This window comes from Amphiura filiformis, unplaced genomic scaffold (assembly GCF_039555335.1).
Source record: "Amphiura filiformis unplaced genomic scaffold, Afil_fr2py scaffold_24, whole genome shotgun sequence".
In the NCBI taxonomy this organism is placed as follows: Eukaryota; Metazoa; Echinodermata; class Ophiuroidea; order Amphilepidida; family Amphiuridae; genus Amphiura; species Amphiura filiformis.
This window is the reverse complement of record NW_027305488.1, coordinates 848,149-867,168: the sequence shown is the minus strand read 5'-3', so window position 1 is coordinate 867,168 and position 19,020 is coordinate 848,149. Positions and strand designations below refer to the sequence as shown.

At 37.2% G+C, this 19,020-nt stretch overlaps 1 protein-coding gene across 1 annotated transcript in view; it reads right to left on the bottom strand.

Moving 5' to 3' along the window:
• LOC140143610 (helicase POLQ-like) overlaps positions 1-19,020 on the bottom strand; it is a 36,216-nt gene that overhangs the window by 5,107 nt on the left and 12,089 nt on the right. Inside the window, exons 3-15 of the mRNA XM_072165424.1 lie at positions 18,505-18,843; positions 16,689-17,742; positions 16,000-16,178; positions 13,803-14,003; positions 13,322-13,489; positions 11,840-11,950; positions 11,109-11,254; positions 9,551-9,802; positions 6,793-6,934; positions 5,497-5,601; positions 3,218-3,422; positions 2,148-2,308; positions 1,065-1,163 (exon numbers count right to left, since the gene is read on the bottom strand). Of these exons, the coding sequence (XP_072021525.1) occupies positions 1,065-1,163; positions 2,148-2,308; positions 3,218-3,422; positions 5,497-5,601; positions 6,793-6,934; positions 9,551-9,802; positions 11,109-11,254; positions 11,840-11,950; positions 13,322-13,489; positions 13,803-14,003; positions 16,000-16,178; positions 16,689-17,742; positions 18,505-18,843 (3,162 nt within the window). The remainder of the gene's footprint in view (positions 1-1,064; positions 1,164-2,147; positions 2,309-3,217; positions 3,423-5,496; positions 5,602-6,792; positions 6,935-9,550; positions 9,803-11,108; positions 11,255-11,839; positions 11,951-13,321; positions 13,490-13,802; positions 14,004-15,999; positions 16,179-16,688; positions 17,743-18,504; positions 18,844-19,020) is intronic.

Below are 19,020 nucleotides of genomic sequence, written 5' to 3'. Positions count from 1 at the left end.
TTCACACTACACTTATTTTCACGCTTTTTGTATTCTATGCAGCTACCACAAAAATAACAACACACAAATATATTGAACTATTCCATTTAAAATCCACACTGCCCCTGTTGAAGATCTTGGAAATATCTTCTACAGTGGGAGTGTGAATTTCAAATGGGATGACCACATTAGGCAGCTCCATTTGAAACTCACCCTCCCTTTGTAGAAGATTCAAGTTGAATCTTTTTCAGAGGATGTATGAAATTCAAATGGAACTGCCTAATGTGTTCATTTCAATTCATACTCCCTCTGTGGACAGTTGAAATCTTTTTAAAACAAGATTTAAAATAGATTACTTTTCATAATTGAATAGGTGCTCATATTGATTTTGTAACCTTTATTGGCCAATATATCCGATTCATAACCTCATTAATATATGCGATGCATTGCGATCTAATCATTTTTATTTACCAAAATGCAAACGCTGAACGAGGTTACCAATATTTGACAGTGGACCTACGTGCTGTCAGTGTAAATATTAGTAACCTCCGCGTGCGCCGTGTTGTGCGTTAAACAAATTGCGAGAGCGCTGGCCACAGTATTTGGATTGCGCACTACCATATTTGCACAGAGTGTGATTCGCACTTCTGTTATTGGTCGTTCTGTTTTAGCCTGATCGATATTTGGAAAGGCAAAACATAAAAATTGTTTATTTTTGAGGAAAATTGTGTGATATTTTGTAAAGTGAAGAGATGAAAGTGACGTTTATGAATGAGGTTAGTAGCTTTGAATCGGTAATATGTCGGGCATTGTGAAAAATCTAAACACTTTGGTTTTTACCTTGGAATATCCGTCGGGCGCATTCTCAGTTAAGATTTTTCACAATGCCCTCCAAATAACCGATGCCCAATTATTAACCTCTATAAATAAGCACTGCCAACTTTACACTGGGTTTGTGATGAACACATACATGAGATACAGTAAAAGATTTTCTTCTGATGATACACACCATACAAAATGGTTTCCTTATATCACATTATTCCCATATTTGATAAAAGTAATAACCTATATAATGATGTACTCACAGCTCTAACTCTCTTGCCTGTAATCTTACAACTTAGATACAACTCAGTCACTCCTATCATGTCAGATACCTTGCGCTCACATTCACCTAGTCTTGAATGCTGCAAACAAACAAAATACAAAACAAAAAAAGAAATGTTGGAATGTATGTCACCTAGATCATCCATACAGTACATCCGTGTTCTTGTTGTTAATATTGTATGGGCTATTCCAGTTTAAATCATACACCACCTATGGAAGACATCTCCCACACAGGTGTAGATTGTAAATAGAGTCACCCATTCAGGTAACCCCATTTGAAATGCACATTCCCTGTGTAGAAGAGTAAGGTCATGTCTTCCATGGGGTGTGTGGATTTCAACTGGAATAGCCTAATGGGAGTCACATCCCAATACAGCACCATCCATGTGTTCTATTCATCAAAATAATGGGCTATTCCATTTGAAATCCACACTCCACCTGTGGAAGATTTAACATAAGTCTTGCAAAGAGGGAGTGTGGGTTTCAAATAGACAATTGGGTAACTTCCGTTTGAAATACTCACCCCAGTTGCAGAAAATATAGGTAAAGCCATGTACTGACAGATTATGAGTTTTAAACTAAGTAACCCTAGCCAATTCCATTTCAAAATCCTACTCCCTCTGTACGAGATGTTTCTTTTCAATTTTAACTCTTCTATCAGCATTTTTAATATGCACAAAGCAAAGCAATGCACCAATTGTCAGGAATTATTGGAACTATCTGAAACTGAGCTGCTGGGACTTGCAGAAAGCCAAAATCAAGGTGCATCATGGCAGGGTAATCAAATGAGACCTGCTCCCACGGAACCCGGATTAAGTTGAGAAATTATGATTTATGCTGGTTTCATACTACCCTGCCGCTTGCTGCTGAGCGGCGTGGCGGACACGCATTGCAGACAAATGGACACAATGAAGGCTTGTCATTGGTTGATATGTCATGCCGCAGCGGCAGGAAAGTCTGACGGGGGCATTAGAGATATGTCCAAAGTTAACATGCTCAGATTGTCAACTTGAGATATGGATTGCTAGCATAAGATAGGAATAAGAAATCTCTAAATTACTAACCTGCCTATCATAGATGATCCAGTTTGGTTGTGTGTTCTCTACCTGATCATATGGGGTAACTAAGTATAACAGATGTAATGCATTGGCCAGAACTAAGCCTTGATCACAGGCAAACTTCAAGTCCTTGTATACCGTGGAACACAGATCGATATCAATTGAACCTACAGAAATAGTAACAGATATATATGGAGTTTAATGGTAAGCATATGCACATGTGTACCCCATTCGTACACACACCTATATATTTTTTTCAGTTCTAATCACAGATGATGTACATTTTTAGGACTATGCAAGTGTGGATGGTGATATAGTCAATCAACATCCTGTGAGCATTGTGTAGAAATTGTAAAAACATGAAATAACAAAGCCCCTGTCATTCTGCATTTTTACAGTGTTTCTAGTTCATTACAAATGGAAAGGGAACATACAGGCAGATCATGGTTAGTCATGGTTCCTCATTTGCAGGTGTGACTCCTGTAGTGTGCTGATCTATATCCTAAAACCCTCAACACCCATACGAAAGCATGCTGCTCTGTACTCCAAAATGAAGTTGGCTTAAAAATGCTATAGGTTGCACCAATAAAGGAACCATGCTTTTAATTATGTACATTGTATGATTTCCTTCAATTTTAAATTTGTTATTCTATACTCAAATGCTGAAATATAACTAGTACATGTAATAATGGTCGGGAAGGGTTTCCGTCCATTTTGAGCTGAAATAACAAGGTAAGGTGAAAAAAACTCTACTGGTTATCTTGGTCATTTAACATGCAGTTCTATGACTTCATGTCTAACTTTGCTCTGTTGACCTACGAAAACAACAAATTTGGCGGATTCATTTTGGTGCAAGTTGGGACATGCATAAACATTACAAATATGCCAAAAAAATCAGGTTTGAAAAATTAACCAATTTCATATTATAAGATCGTACAATATGGCTTTAAATAGATTTCTCATGTGTATGTGTGTGTGTCCATATTTGCCCATGTTTACAAACACACATTCAAATTTTGTACATAACAATTCATAATTTTAATTTTTGAAAAAAAAAACCCAACTATTTAGTTCACCTTTGAAAGCAGCATGTCCAAGCTTGGTAACCTCCAACACCATCTTGCCATCATCATCTTGTTTCTCTTTCACCAATTTCAGCTCTATGATTTGCTGCAATGCAATATGAGTGAGTTCAGCCAGGTCTTCCTCTGATTCCTGAGTCTGTACACCAAGTAATGTGAGTTGCATGAAATCAACTAGTGACTGTCGATCCTTGGTTATCTGCAGAGATGCAAAATCAAAGTGTGGTTAATATCAGGGTTGGCACGATTTAAATCAATTTGATTGTGCATGGCAACCTAACCCTGCAGAGCGTATACAATTATATTATGCTTACAAGTGCGGCTTGCCAGCACTCTTGCGGTGCGTCGTGGAGAAGCTTGTAGTTGCCTGCTCCACAGCTGACTGATGATGATCATCATCATTGATACTCATCTGTGGTGTTCCATGAGATCCCAGCCATGCCTAGCTACGTTTCATTTTGATCAGATTTATACTGTTTGCATGATTTCCTGCTCTTTTAAATATTGAGCTGGTCTTGCTATGTATTTTAAACTTTTCTCGCTATGTATTTAAAAACTTTTATTATATTGTATCTCTTCCTAAATTGTTGGATTTCTTTTTTCTTGCCATGTAATGATATTTTTGTTAATTTTATGTACAATTTGTGTTGTAAAGCCCTTTGTACATGAAAAGGCACTCAATAAATGATGCTTATTATTATATTATATTATTTTTATCCCATGCCTATGCTGTCAGAATTCCAAAATCCAACCTGATCAGCCACCAGAGATCATTCCTTCCATCCTCGCCTCACTTATGGAATGCTCTACTTGATTCAATTACCTCCATCCACAATCGGCTAATAAGCTTCAAACGGCATGTTAACAACATATCACACTGATCACACTATCACACTGATAGCAGCTGTTAAGGCCTTGCATAGTTCAGACATGAAATTGAAAAATTAGAATTACGCGGTTCGTAATTAAGGTGGCCCCCACAACAATGGTAGGTAAATATAAAGAATACTCTCACAAGACCAACTTTGAAGTTGATCGGTGATTGCGTTTAAGCAGGAGAGTGGATTAATGGAAATGAACCCAAAATATGCAAATGAGCTCATTAATATTAAAAAATATGCAAATAAAATGACACAAAACTATTCAGCACATCAGGCAACCATATCCTATCACCGTACCAAGTTTGATATAATATTGGATGGCTGAGCATGATACCATAACATATCGGATGAGTCATATAAAAATATCGGACGAGCCAACGGCGAGTTCGATATTTGTATGACGAATCTGATATGTTATGGTATCATGCGAAATAAGCCATCCAATATTATCATTATTAGGTTTTCTTAACTCCTAATAACCCTGAAAACATAATAATGAAGCTAATCGGTGATTGCGTTTAAGCTGCAGAGTGGATTTATGACAATGTAGGCCAAATATGCAAATGAACTCATTGATATTCATAAATATGTAAATAACATGGCATAAAAGTATACAGCACATGAGGCCACCATATACTATCACCATACCAAGTTTGAAGTTAATCTGCAATTGCGTTTAAGCTACAGAGTGGATTAATGACAATGTAGGCAAAATATGCTAATGAGCTCATTAATATTCATAAATATGCAAATAATGTGACACAAAAGTATACAGCACTTTAGGCCACCATATACTATGATTGTACCAAGTTTGATATAAAATTGGACGGATTGAGCATGATACATAAATTCGAGCTAGATCGATAAATTCAGGTATCATGTGAAAGTATCTGTCCAATTTTATCATTATTATTCAGTCTTCAGAATCTTTTTTGTTTAAAAACATGATTTTTAGTAAAAAAACACAATTTTTAGCAGAAAATATTTTTTGGTCAAAAACGTGACTTTGCTTGAAATTGTGATTTCTGCTCAAAAATGTGATTTTTGGTCATGGCATAGCAAAAAAATCACACCAAAAGAGATATACATGGTGACTTTTGCATATAAAGTATATGAACTGTGCACTCTATGAAGAGGTTACAGACCGATACACAAATTTATCGGACAGCTAGGTTATGTACAAAGGTATGGGATGCAAGATTCTGAAGACATAATAATGAAGTTGATCGGCCATTGCGTTGGAGCTGCATAGTGGATTAATGAATTTGCTTCCGCCTGGACAGCCAAACAAACAAAGAAACAAACAAAGAAGCAAACAACTGTCTGGGCGATATAAGTCCCACATATATGTGGGGGCCAAAAAATGAAGGGTATAATCAAATACCGACTTACCTTTAATGCTACTAGTGTGAGTACAAGTCCTCTAAGTCCTTTCCCATCATCATGCATTAAACTGCTATAGCAACCTTCCAATGGACCACTTAACATGTCTGTAACCTAGAGGGATTTCAGACAAAATGGGAAAATCATGCAATGTGAAAACATATCCATTTCATTGTTTTTATACTGCCTTAATGCAAGAGGGATGGCAGTTTTTCCAGTTTTAGCTGTTTAACTAAAAAAAAACTGGAGTGTATTTCTTAATATAAATACATTTATCTTATACAAAATGAGTCAAGGAAGCCAGTAATCGCATTTACTGTATTTCGTCAAATAGTCGCCCCCCCTCAAATAAACGCCCCCCACCACTTTTTTCAACCAAGATGTTTAAAAATTCGATATTTCCATGCTATCTTGTGTAGTAAGCTTACCAAGTTGCTCACACGGTCGGTAATAGCAGCAATAAATGGCGAAAATCTGTATCAGAAACCCGGAAGTGAACCAAAAGTCAGTGTCAAAAGTTCATAGTTCGTCATTTTAGTGTGACTTTTAAGCTTACCTAATGATTTTAACGGAATTGTCATGCTAAAATGACCTCTAATAAACGCCCCCCCTTGGGAAAATGTAAGCATAACCGGGGCGTTTATTTGACTAAATACTGTATAGGCATTTTCCAACACCCGAGAATGGACGGAAATGCCACCCCTTGTATCAATCAAGCCTTGAAATATCCTCAATAGAAACCATACCATTCCTCTTGTGTATCCACTTTACTTATTTGTCTCAATATTTGAGTGCAAACACTGCTAAGTCACACTCTCCTCTGAAGGACCTAGATCTGACATCATTTTATTAACTATGTGTACATATGACTAATTGTGTAAAAGTAGTGTTTTCTAGTGTTCCTTCAAGAATATTTCATCATGGGCTAATTTGGTCATTTGGCTAATATCTGACCCAATTGCTGTCAAAAATCAATGTTATATCACTTTCTTTGTTTTGTTTTTTTCAAATTCATCTGGGCCAATTTACACCTTGCTGGCCAATGGGCTATTCCACTTGAAATCCATACACACCGTATGAAAGAAATGACCTTAATCTTTACAAACGGAGTAACCCATTCAGGTAACCCCATTTGAAATTCATACTCCCTGTGTTGGAGATTAAGGTCATATCTTCCATAAGGGGGTGTATAGATTTTAACTGGAATTGCCCAATTGAGCATCATGTGGCCTTAGAAGGAACAGTATGTAAATTCATACAAGCATACATTGTAAACACACAAAAAACCTGAACTGACTTACTTACCTGTGGTTTTTCCTGAGGCTTTATGATCATGATGCTCTCTCCAGAAGTATCAATGCCAGCTCTGCCTGCTCGGCCTACCATCTGCTTGTAACGGCTACTGGTCAACAGGTCCTTGGCTATATATGGACTCCTTAGAATGACTCTAATACAGGGTAAACAAGTAAATAGTAAAGTATCAATGCCAGCTCTGCCTGCTCGGCCTACCATCTGCTTGTAACGACTACTGGTCAACAGGTCCTTGGCTATATATGGACTCCTTAGAATGACTCTAATACAGGGTGAACAAGTAATAGTAAAGTATCATTGCCTGCTCTGCCTACATAACGGCTACTTGTCAACAGGTCCTTGGCATATATATGGACTCCTTAGAATGACCCTACAATACAGGGTAAACAAGTAAATGGTGAAGTATCAATGTCTGTTCTGCCTGCCATCTGCTTGTATCGATACTGGCCAACAGGTCCTTGGCTATATATGGACTCCTTAGAATGACCGTACAATACAGGGTAAACAAGTAATAGTTACAAGTATCATCTTCAGGACATTTAACCTACCCCTTCTAATAATTTTGAGATATGGTCTTACATATTTGTGAACAATATACACCACATAATATTTTGATGCTGTGCTTCTTAGAATGTGCGTCATGCTCATGCAGGGTTGACACTGCTTCTTCACAGGACTGGCACACACATATGCATTAACGCTTGGCTTTACTGTTACTGATTTAGTCGTTTGCATTCATAGACCATTAATATTTGTGATTACATATACTTTGTTCAATCTCTAGTTCAGTTGTGACATAGGTGCGCATGCTGTATCATATCGTGCATGCTAACCAAACCCTGCAGAGCGTATAGCCGTATACACCCATGTACAAGGAATGTTTGTCTGCTCGCTTGTGACACAACTGCATAAACACTGTGACTACCACAATCAAGGATAAACAAAGTGCAGTACATATCCCCCTTTTATTTAAATCTAGCTTTAGCTGCCCTCGCGAAGTAAATCATGCAGACGACGCAGACGCATCGTTGTTAATTGATGATGAACAACGGCGAAACATGGTCGAATCCCTTTCAACAGCGAAAACAAGCTAAATATCGTTTAATTCACACAATTAATTCGTGATGAATGACCAGTTTAGTCAATGCCACTAAACACAAGAAAATAGATGCTTTCCTGTTGACAGCAGCAAAAGAACTACAGAATAAAAGAGCAGTATTTAGCCGCTTCCTCCAATAACAACATGTAGCGCACACAAGTTCCAGTTATGGCAAATTTCTGACGCGTATTCGCGTATACGCACTTCCATTAACTTGCGTTCGCGTATACGCTACTGGCAAAGTGTGGATTCATCACGGATTCATCCTGTACATAAGGTATAGGAAAAGTTGTTGAACAAACAGAAGTATCAATGCCAGCTCTGCCTGCTCGGCCTACCATCTGCTTGTAACGGCTACTGGTCAACAGGTCCTTGGCTATATATGGACTCCTTAGAATGACTCTAATACAGGGTAAACAAGTAAATAGTAAAGTATCAATGCCAGCTCTGCCTGCTCGGCCTACCATCTGCTTTGTAACGACTACTGGTCAACAGGTCCTTGGCTATATATGGACTCCTTAGAATGACTCTAATACAGGGTGAACAAGTAATAGTAAAGTATCATTGCCTGCTCTGCCTACATAAGGCCGTATAAAATTAATGTTTTGGTTCTCGTCCAGAGGATTTTCATGAATTGATGAGGGAGGGAGGTGTTTTTTTTTTTTTTTTTTTTTTCAATGTAAAATTAGCATTGTCAGTAGTTTTCGGTCTTCTCCAACAGTGCTCGAGGAAGCGATGAGGCCTTTTTTTTTTTTTTTTCAAATGTGAGATTCTGAGGATAAACCCCTAGAGTACCACAAAAGACTTGGAAGTGATGCTTGTTCTCTAATAAACTTATTTATACATTTGTATGTATGAAGATTTCATAAATCATTCCAAAGTCTACAAAATTGAAAAATCTAAAAAAAAAAAAAAAAAATCTGACAAATCCCAGTAATTGAGGAGGGAGGGACGAGAACCAAAATATTAATTTTACACGGCCTAACGGCTACTTGTCAACAGGTCCTTGGCATATATATGGACTCCTTAGAATGACCCTACAATACAGGGTAAACAAGTAAATAGTGAAGTATCAATGTCTGTTCTGCCTGCCATCTGCTTGTATCGACTACTGGCCAACAGGTCCTTGGCTATATATGGACTCCTTAGAATGACCGTACAATACAGGGTAAACAAGTAATAGTTACAAGTATCATCTTCAGGACATTTAACCTACCCCCTTCTAATAATTTTGAGATATGGTCTTACATATTTGTGAACAATATACACCACATAATATTTTGATGCTGTGCTTCTTAGAATGTGCGTCATGCTCATGCAGGGTTGACACTGCTTCTTCACAGGACTGGCACACACATATGCATTAACGCTTGGCTTTACTGTTACTGATTTAGTCGTTTGCATTCATAGACCATTAATATTTGTGATTACATATACTTTGTTCAATCTCTAGTTCAGTTGTGACATAGGTGCGCATGCTGTATCATATCGTGCATGCTAACCAAACCCTGCAGAGCGTATAGCCGTATACACCCATGTACAAGGAATGTTTGTCTGCTCGCTTGTGACACAACTGCATAAACACTGTGACTACCACAATCAAGGATAAACAAAGTGCAGTACATATCCCCCTTTTATTTAAATCTAACCAACCTCTTGGCAGGCAAGTTAACCCCTGCTGCTAGAGTAGAGGTGCACGTCAACATGCATAGCGTCCCCTCTGAATAAGCATCTTCCACAAGCTTTCTCTCATCCATAGTCAAGCCACTGTGATGATATGCTAATCCATATGGTACCGTCTTCTTCAGAGTTGGGCAGAGATGGTTGTCACATTCTCTTCTCAAGGACAGCAATAGTTCTTTCTTCTCTTTAGTTTTGTGCGCCATAATTTTCTTGGCAAATTCCCTGCATGGTGGAAGCACAATAATGATATCGTTATGAATTCGGCAGAGTGACGAATCGAGCATTTTGAGCAAATTGAGTTATTGTATGCTTGTGATTATGTATCAGGCGATCTTTCATTTCCACCAAAAATTAACGATAAATCTTACTTCCCGACGTAGATATTGAAATTGTGATTAGGACTTAATCGCGCCTAAGTGCGATTAATGAATTTGACCAAAAGACTAATCGTATACTTAGCTGTACAAATCAGGTTGATAAATTGTATAGTATAGCTGGAAACTCCGAATTTTCTATATTACATGTCATATACAGTTATTTTTGATACCAATGGGTAGCTATAGGTATCTTCTATCCAGTGATGCCAAAATAAGTACAAACATTCCCCACACGATATCGCTATGGCGTAATTATGTCAGAGCGCCGTCACAAAATTGGGAAATCACAGAAAATTATACACAAAATATAGGCCAATATTGTTATATCTACTCTAAAATCCTTGATTTCAACCGGAGTTTTCACTAAATATTACGGAGATGACAAATTATAACTTGTATACCAAGTTTAGAATCTATAGCCTTAGGACAACCAGCAATTTTTACATAAAATCCCCAAATCAAGGATGAGTGCTATAGTTTACACGTAGTTGAATGCGGATTCGTCCCCGTATGTAACTCTTTGCGCAGCAGTTGACACTTTTTGGATTTAGCAAAAAGCCGAATAACTGTAAATTATACCTGTTTTGAGGGATATATCGATTGTTTCAGAACATATAAGTATTGCAAATAATTAGTGAACATTCACTTCTATAATATACATTTCAAATGAGTGCTCACGAATGTTCTCATATTTTAGAAGGGCCGATAGAATGGTTCCAATATTTTCAAACGCCGTTTACTCAGAACAGCGATTTTGCGGATTCGTCACTCTGCCGTATTCGTAACGATATTATAGAAATGATTTAATAATATAATATTTAATTGATCAAGATATCTCTTAGATATTGATCAGGCAAATTCTTCAATAACATAGGCTATTCTAGCTTGTATGACTGCATTGTTGCTAGTAAGTCCTAAAAACAATTGTTTAATTGGCGTAACCCGATCGACCCCGAAAGTAGGTCCGAACAAAAAGTTCCAAGGCCTCTATATCAAACACAATTTACAGCTTTAAAAGTGTGTGTAAAAAAATAAAATTAAAAAAATCCCTACCTACCTACCTACCTACCCTAATTATTTATGTTAGGCCAATCAAACAATATTTTAGGCCTAAATTATTGACAGTGAGAAAGATTGAACAGCATGCCTACCTTGGCATATGTTTACATATAATCTCTGCTACATTCTGGCAATTCTTCTTAGTAGCACAAAAGATGAGGCAAGAGAAATCTGGGATGACTTCCAGGGCCAAGCCTATCAGATGATCAGGGTCTGTCTTGAGTAACCCTTTGGAGTACTGAAAAGAAGATTGTTATTGATCAATTATATCAGATTGGGTTACTGGGAGCATGAAGCATGAGAGTTAGAGTGTGTGTGAAAGAGATGTGTAGAAATATGATCAGGGTCTGTCTTGAGTAACCCTTTGGAATACTGAAAAGAAGAAAATTGTTATTGATCAATATAAATTTAGGAGCACAAAAGAGAGTATTAGAAAGTGTGTGTGAATAAGATGTGTAGAAATAGGCGACCTAAAACACTTCATTCACAACTGCTGCCTTATGCCTTTTTATAAGCAATATTGTTATTGATACTGTTATTATATAATTATTTTAGTGTTCATTTCTAACAGGGAGGTGATTCAAAGCTTGTGAAATATCAAAATTCCAAAAACAGCATGAATTTGTGCTAAAATCAACAAAAATGCATAAATTTTGGCTACAAAAAATCCTGAAATCAGGAAAAATCCTTAAGAATCACATCCCTAATTTCTTATAATGATCACAAGCATTCAATAGGGAAATATTTCATTGCATAACAATATTAATACAAAAATACAGAAGGCAGCAATTAATCACATTTTGTATCCGAACTCTTCACTTACAGGAAATGTCACCGTCCTTGCATGAACAAACTTCTCATCCGGACCCAGTCCACTGCCAGGCTTCACCTCAAATATGTTGTCCTCCACTTTGACATACTCCCGTAATTCAACCTGCAAGACAGAGTGGGGACAAAGTTAAACAAGCAATACTAAATGAAGTCCATTTGGCTGTGCCCTATAGATACACCACCTTTGACCACCTAGGATGTAAAAATGTTATTCTTAATCAGCTTTTGGTCATAACACCTTCAGGGTACTGTATATGCTAATATTTTCATGAGGGGTTTACTTAGTGAGAAATATCCCACCGTTGCGTCCTTTATCATATGGGTGTCTATCTCGCTACGGTGGGAATTTGTTGTGTACATTTTGGACCCCAAACAAAACTAGCAGGTTCTCTGTGTCAAGTTGGCTCCAGCCCGTAGTCATAACATGCTGTGCGGATAAACTTTCTGGGACCATCATGATCCACTACATGTTTCACGACTGCTTATTGTCCAACTTAGTGAATAGTATTCTGTTAAACAAGTGTCAGTATGATCAATGTCTGCTGATGAAACTAAGTTGGACATGGATAACTAGGTTTACTTTTCCACATTTTACAAGTGGGCATACAGGCACAAAAATAACACACACACATATATATTTATATAAAGTTACATACTCCTACTAAAACCTACTTGACATAAATTGTGTAGAGCCATCATTGACAAAGTCTTGTTGACAAAAAAATGTTTCACAACACTGAATAATTCTTGGTGACAAAAAGGGATACAGTCAACAAGGAGTCACAGTGCAATGCAGGAGAAAGTTCAATCTGCACTAACAATTTACATGTTAACCCCCTGAGCACTACTGCCTTTCTAACAACAACTTTGATTGGTTGCTGACAAGAAATATTCAGTTGAATAGCCAATAAGAATACAGTTTTGAAAATATTTCACCGCATTCATTTAAAAAGTTGGCATTATTCTTAAAAGATCACTGATTGGTTCAATAAATGAAACAACATCCATTCTAACCAATCGGCAGGTAGTTCTTATGGGGTTAACTTGTTTATGCAAGGAATTTTAGCTGCTTGTAAGATAAATGAAAAAGTTTATTCTTTTTTCCTTTTTAAAGCAATAGTGTTTTTTCATGTAGTCCTATACTTAATTAGTTATGTATCAACTTTTAATGGAGCGAAAAAGATCAGAGCTATGCAGACCTGCCAAATTGGGTACACTTTGAACCAAATTGCATGTGCATTTTAATTGAGACTTTTCAACTTTGACTTTGTCAACATCTTGTCGACGTTGTTTTTTTTTCCACACATGCCAACATGAAAAACAGTGCCAATACAGGCCTAATGTTAGCACACCTATATCGAGGGGTCAGTGACACAAAGACGTAACTCCTTTATGGAGTTACATCTTTGTGTCACTGACCACTTGATAAATACTTCTATCAACAAACCACAAATCTGATTTGTGATCAACTTACTGGTCTGAAGTCACTGGTGTACAACTCTGCCTTCATGAATGCACACAGGTCTTGTATGTTACTAAGTGTAGCACTCATCCCAATGACTTGAGCTGTATTAGTGTATATTAATTTGGATAAGCACATCTCTAGCGTTGCGCCACGTCGGCCGTCACCTAACATATGCAGCTATAAAAATGCAACAGATATAAAGCACAATTAGGCAAGATCATTGGACTTTACAAGCGTTTTTTGTACAAGATTTTTGTACTTGGCAAGTCAGCTGTAGACAACAAATTTCATTTTTTTTAATTGAGAAATTTCAGAATTGTACATTTTCATGACCATATTTGGAATCAGCATGAAAAATGCATCAAAATGAGTACAAACAAGCCTAGTATTGGTTCAGTAGTTCTTGAGATAACTCTTGATATTTTGGAAAACTAGGACTTCATATGATGAAGCCTATGATCAGAATGCAGAGTACAGTACACTCCATTACCTCATCTACCACCACCAAGCCAACATCAGCAATCCTCTGTTCTTGAATCAGACTATTGACCAGGCTGTGTGCTTTCTCTATGGTTGCTATGTACAATGTCCTCTTCTTACGACGTTTCCTTGGTGGTATTGCCCCTTTACTCCCTGCATATTCCTCCACTAGGAAACCTAGTTCTACTGCAAACACAGACAGGTTGGTTACCTGAGAAGAAACAAGAGAACAACATCATATGAAGTGCCGTTGTCAAGATGAATTTTTGATGTTAGGTGGTGTCCAGTGTTTGTAAACCCTCTCAAAATTTGTGCACCAAATGAAGACATATTTTCCCCCAATTGGGCTTAAAAATTCCTAAAACTGACTAATTATAATACAAAATTCCAAATTGTGCGCCAAATATAATTTTTACTGGGCCAAAATTAAGCAGACAACAAATACTAAACAGTACTGCAGGTCGAGGGTTTTTTGGTACTTAATCCCACGTTTTTTCTGACATCTCCAAATTTATGTTGACATGTTGGGTTATTTGTTATGTCCACATAATGTTAACATGAGGCATGTTGAGGACAGCGGCAGCACTAATCATATGTGACACGATCAAAGGAAATGAGTCGGATGTCGCTAATATTGATTTTGAGATATTTGCAAAGCAAGTGTTAAAATTCTTTTGTTTTATATTGTTTTCAGCTATTACCGTACTGACGCGAGTATAGTCCCACCCCGTTTTTGGGTGAACATTTTTCAAAATTGGGGGTGGGACTATACTCGAATTCAAAAAAAAAAAAAAAAAAAAAAAAATTATTTTTTTTAAAGTTTTTATTTTTTCGGTTTTGTAGTGTCCCTAGACCTGGACCTAAATGCTAGGATCATTCATGGTTGACCTAAAAAAAAAAAAAAAAAAAAAAAAAAATTCAAGATATTTTGTATTTTAATATGAAAATTGATAATTTGTATTCATGTCATAGTCTATTAATGATTTCAAAATGCATTGAATTTGAATGCATTTTGAAATCATGAATAGATTATGACATGAATACCAAGTATCAATTTTCATATTAAAAATACAAAACATCTTGAATTTTTTTTTTTTTTTTTTTTTATTAATTATCTTATTAGCATTTAGGTCTAGGTCCTGGGACACTCCAAAGCTGAAAAAAAAATAACTTAAAAACAAATAAAATCAAAAAAAACAAAAAAAAAATTTTTTTTTTAATTTCTGAAATTTTTCGAAAAGTTGGGGGTGGGACTTTACTCGAAGGTGGGACTATACTCGCGTCAGTACGGTAATAAATTGATGTGACTTTGCAATGAAAAGTCGTATCAACATGGAATTTTCAGTTTCAGAAAGCTCTAAATGTCCTCTTTAGAAACATGTGTAAAACTCATTTTTGACCAGGGTCGACATGTGACTCATTCCCCTTGATCATGTCACATATATGATATATGTGAACCATCACATCAAAATATAGCAGTTGTAGTTTGCGTCATGACATCAAATTAAAATGCAACAGGATGAAAAGGTGGGGTCAGTACAATAGATGATACATTAAGTTGTCAAGATATTTTCTTGTTTGATGTACATTGTAGTATGTACACATATGTGCCCATCCACCACAAACTGGTCGTAAAGTCTGCATTTTCCATTTTGAGATACAATCAAAAACAGTAATTGGATTTGTATGTTGAATATACTACGAATTTGACCTTTGATGAACTATAACTTCACTTCCAGATGTCCGATGAAGCTGGTTGAGGTGTGAAGCTGAAAGTGAATTCTTTCAAAATCTGCAATAAACAGAAAATGATCTAGAGCCGACTTTACTACCACTTTGTGGTGGATGGTCACATATGACCTACACAGGTCTTACCTGGCATGTGTACACAGCTAGTATGATATCAAAACAAATCACTTGATCTGTTTTCAATTGTGAATCTCACTAGGTGCTGGTGAAGCAAGCAGGCCAATAGCTGAGCACAATTCCTTTTTGAATTGACACCAAGCTAATAATCACTTTTCTATTATGGTATTATGGTTGGATTTAACAGGGGTGTATGGCTTTCAAATGGAATAGCCTTCTCTTGGATAATGGGCTATTCTAGTTGAAATCCAGACACCGTCTGTGGAAGATATAGCTGTTGATTTCATCACATATTTAAACCTTGCTTTCTATAAGATGTTATTGAAATCTTGAAACCCTACCTTTTCTTGGACAATGGCTACATATGGCACAACTAAAATTGCATCTTTCTTATGGCCCAATAGCTGCTGCATAATGAGGATCTCTGCTACAAGTGTCTTCCCTCCACTGGTTGGTAATGAGTAGATGAGATTATGACCTTCCTGGATGGCTGGTAGGGTCAGACACGAATGCTGCCAATCTATGAGATGAAGAGGTACAAATGTATGGAGAAAACAGGGTAGTCAAGTCACAGTACACGGCCCACGCCCAACAATGCCATCGCGCTTCTGTGATTGGTAGCTCTTGCACGTATCCCTGATCGATTTTTTTGTTGGGTAAGTTATAATAATAATTAAAACTTTTTACATTTAACAGCATTTTATGGCAGAAATAACATTGCACCAACTGCTTCGAGTTAATTTTCTGCAATTGTTGGGTTTTGTTTTTGGCCTCTGTATATTTCATCTAATTTCAGCTACACAATGACCTCAAAATAGATTATTATTATCTAGATAACGCATAAACTTTAACCCGATGTGGTATTCATACGGATTGTTCATTGAAGAAAACTATGATGATAATGTTTTAAATGTTTGGAAATTTCTCCAGACATTTTAACACAGAAAAATTGTTATGTTTTACTGATCCACATTTGTGCCATTTTCAAACCAACAATTTTCAAAGTCAACAACTTTCTTGAAATACTTACCATATAATTGGTCAATTCCTCGATGACCTTTCAGCAGTTCCTGAACCTTACTCGGCAGTCCATAAAATGGCCCCACATCTTTGTCCATTACTCTATTCTGCACCTCCATAGCTTCACTCATAGCGACATCAATGGAGGCCTTCCTTAACTGTGCAGCCCTGTTCTGTACTGGAGTAACTACCTTTGCATTATTGTGCAGTCTCTGTTTTAGTCTATTAGCGATGGAAGTTTGAGGAGTCTCACAAGGTTGTCTACTGACTCCTTTACTACTGTGATTTGGTGTTAATGACTTTGCATGTGGTGCAGTTCTTTGCATAGTACTATTGCCTGTATTTGATACAGTTGACCTACTTGTTGATGGTGCCATAGCTTCAGTATTTCTTGCATTCAAATTTGTATTTGATGCAAGTTGCTTTGGAGTTCTCTCTGAAGTCCCTGCATGCATTGATGAATTGTCTTCATATTGTCCGATGTGACTGAACCACTTTTCTTGGGCGGGTGTTACAGAGGTAGATGACTGAGCACCGGATACAGATTGCACATTATCATTTCTTGTTTCTCCACGATGACCACTACTAGATTTACCACTGTTACCAATTGCAACAGTTGTCTCAGATACACTACACTTGTTTAAAGGATTACTATTCCGATTATTGACATCAAATTCCACATCAACATTTTTATTCAAATTTGATATACTAACTGAACCCGTTTCCCCACGTAAATGAATTCCCACATTGTCAGGCTCATCATTGGCTTGTTGGCAACCACCCCTAGATCCAGCAGTTTGAGCTACATCATTCTGGAGTCCATCCCTCTTGCCAAGTTTCTGAGATTCGGCGACAATTCTGCTCAAGTCAATCTTCTCAAACAGTGAATCCTCCCCATCCCAGTCATCTTCTGTCTCCTTAGCAACGCATCTCGTGTCTGTTGTACCTGTCACACTGTTTACCCTGTAGTTGTCCAGCTGTACCGTACCTGCGATGTTTTTCTGGTGTAGATGTTTGTTCACAACAGGACTTAAATTGTTGCACACTGTCTCCGGTTGAATCACCTGTTAGAATATTTGTAATGAAAATAGAAAGAAAAACTCGGGTGAACTAACAAACCTTAGAATTCCATCTACAAGCATGTATAAAATGAGTGTTTTTTGTTTTTTGATTTTGGTTGATTTGAAAGAGATGAAAGGCAGATACCCTCCACAAAAACATTACAATAGATTGGTCTTACAATAATTCATATTTGTACAGCCGATGCATACATCAAGAATATAGTTGCTCAAACTACAATAATGTTTTTGTGAAGGGTGTCTGACTGTCTGTCGTCCTTTTGTCTCTTTCAATAAAAAACAGTCATGAATTTAGAGGCACACCATAAAACCTCGTCTATAAAGCATATAGCGTGCTTCTGATGAAAGCTAAATTAATGAGAAAGTGCCAGAATATGCTTGTCTTGCACTCAATGTGTGAGAGTTGACAGCCCTGGCAGCAAGCAAGACACTATACTCTGATCAGCTCGTATTTAGGCTGACCTCATAACATCGTGGATTGATATAGAATGGCGCACACGCAGCTGGGTGAAGTACCTACACGAACTGCGCGTTGCGTATTGTGTGACTGACACACGCTTTTGTGATTTTACGTAGGCATAAGTTGGGACTTAATTGGCTTGCACAGTAACAAAAACCGAATAATTCTCGCCTATTACGAGCTGATCATAGTATACATGTATGAATCCAGCATTAGAATTACCTTCCCTAAAACCTTTTCTTCATACACATAAAAGTGTTATGAAAGTTTCAGCAATGGACTCATACCTCAACATGAGATGAAGTAGAAGGTGTTGATGTAATACTAAATAGATCATCATCAGCTCTGAATTCATCCTCAGCCCACTCCTCTATATCATCTGTAAATCCACCTGTAGGATTGGGATCACCTTGTGGATGCCGAGTGCTCTCTATCCATCCTCCTTCATCATCTCTTTGTGTTGCCGTTACTAGTCCACTCGATGTCAAAGGTGACTGTGTGTGTATGACGTTGGTCTTCTTCAGTGGTCGGAATAGAGGGCGCTTGTTTGGTATATTTGGGATGTTTCTGTGCTGACTGTAAATCTTTGTTGGTGTGGTTCCTGGACTGCTTTGGGTTGGTTTGTCCTATGGAAAGTGATCAAGATGCATAATCTATTTTTGGTGATTACTTTAGCTACAAATTTCATGGAGGCTTGCATTGGGGGACAAAAAGGGTTTAATATAGAATTGCATAAATTGGTCTTAATTGACTTAACCTCATCATGGCCAGGCACTACTACCTATCTTTATATGCCTCGGTTT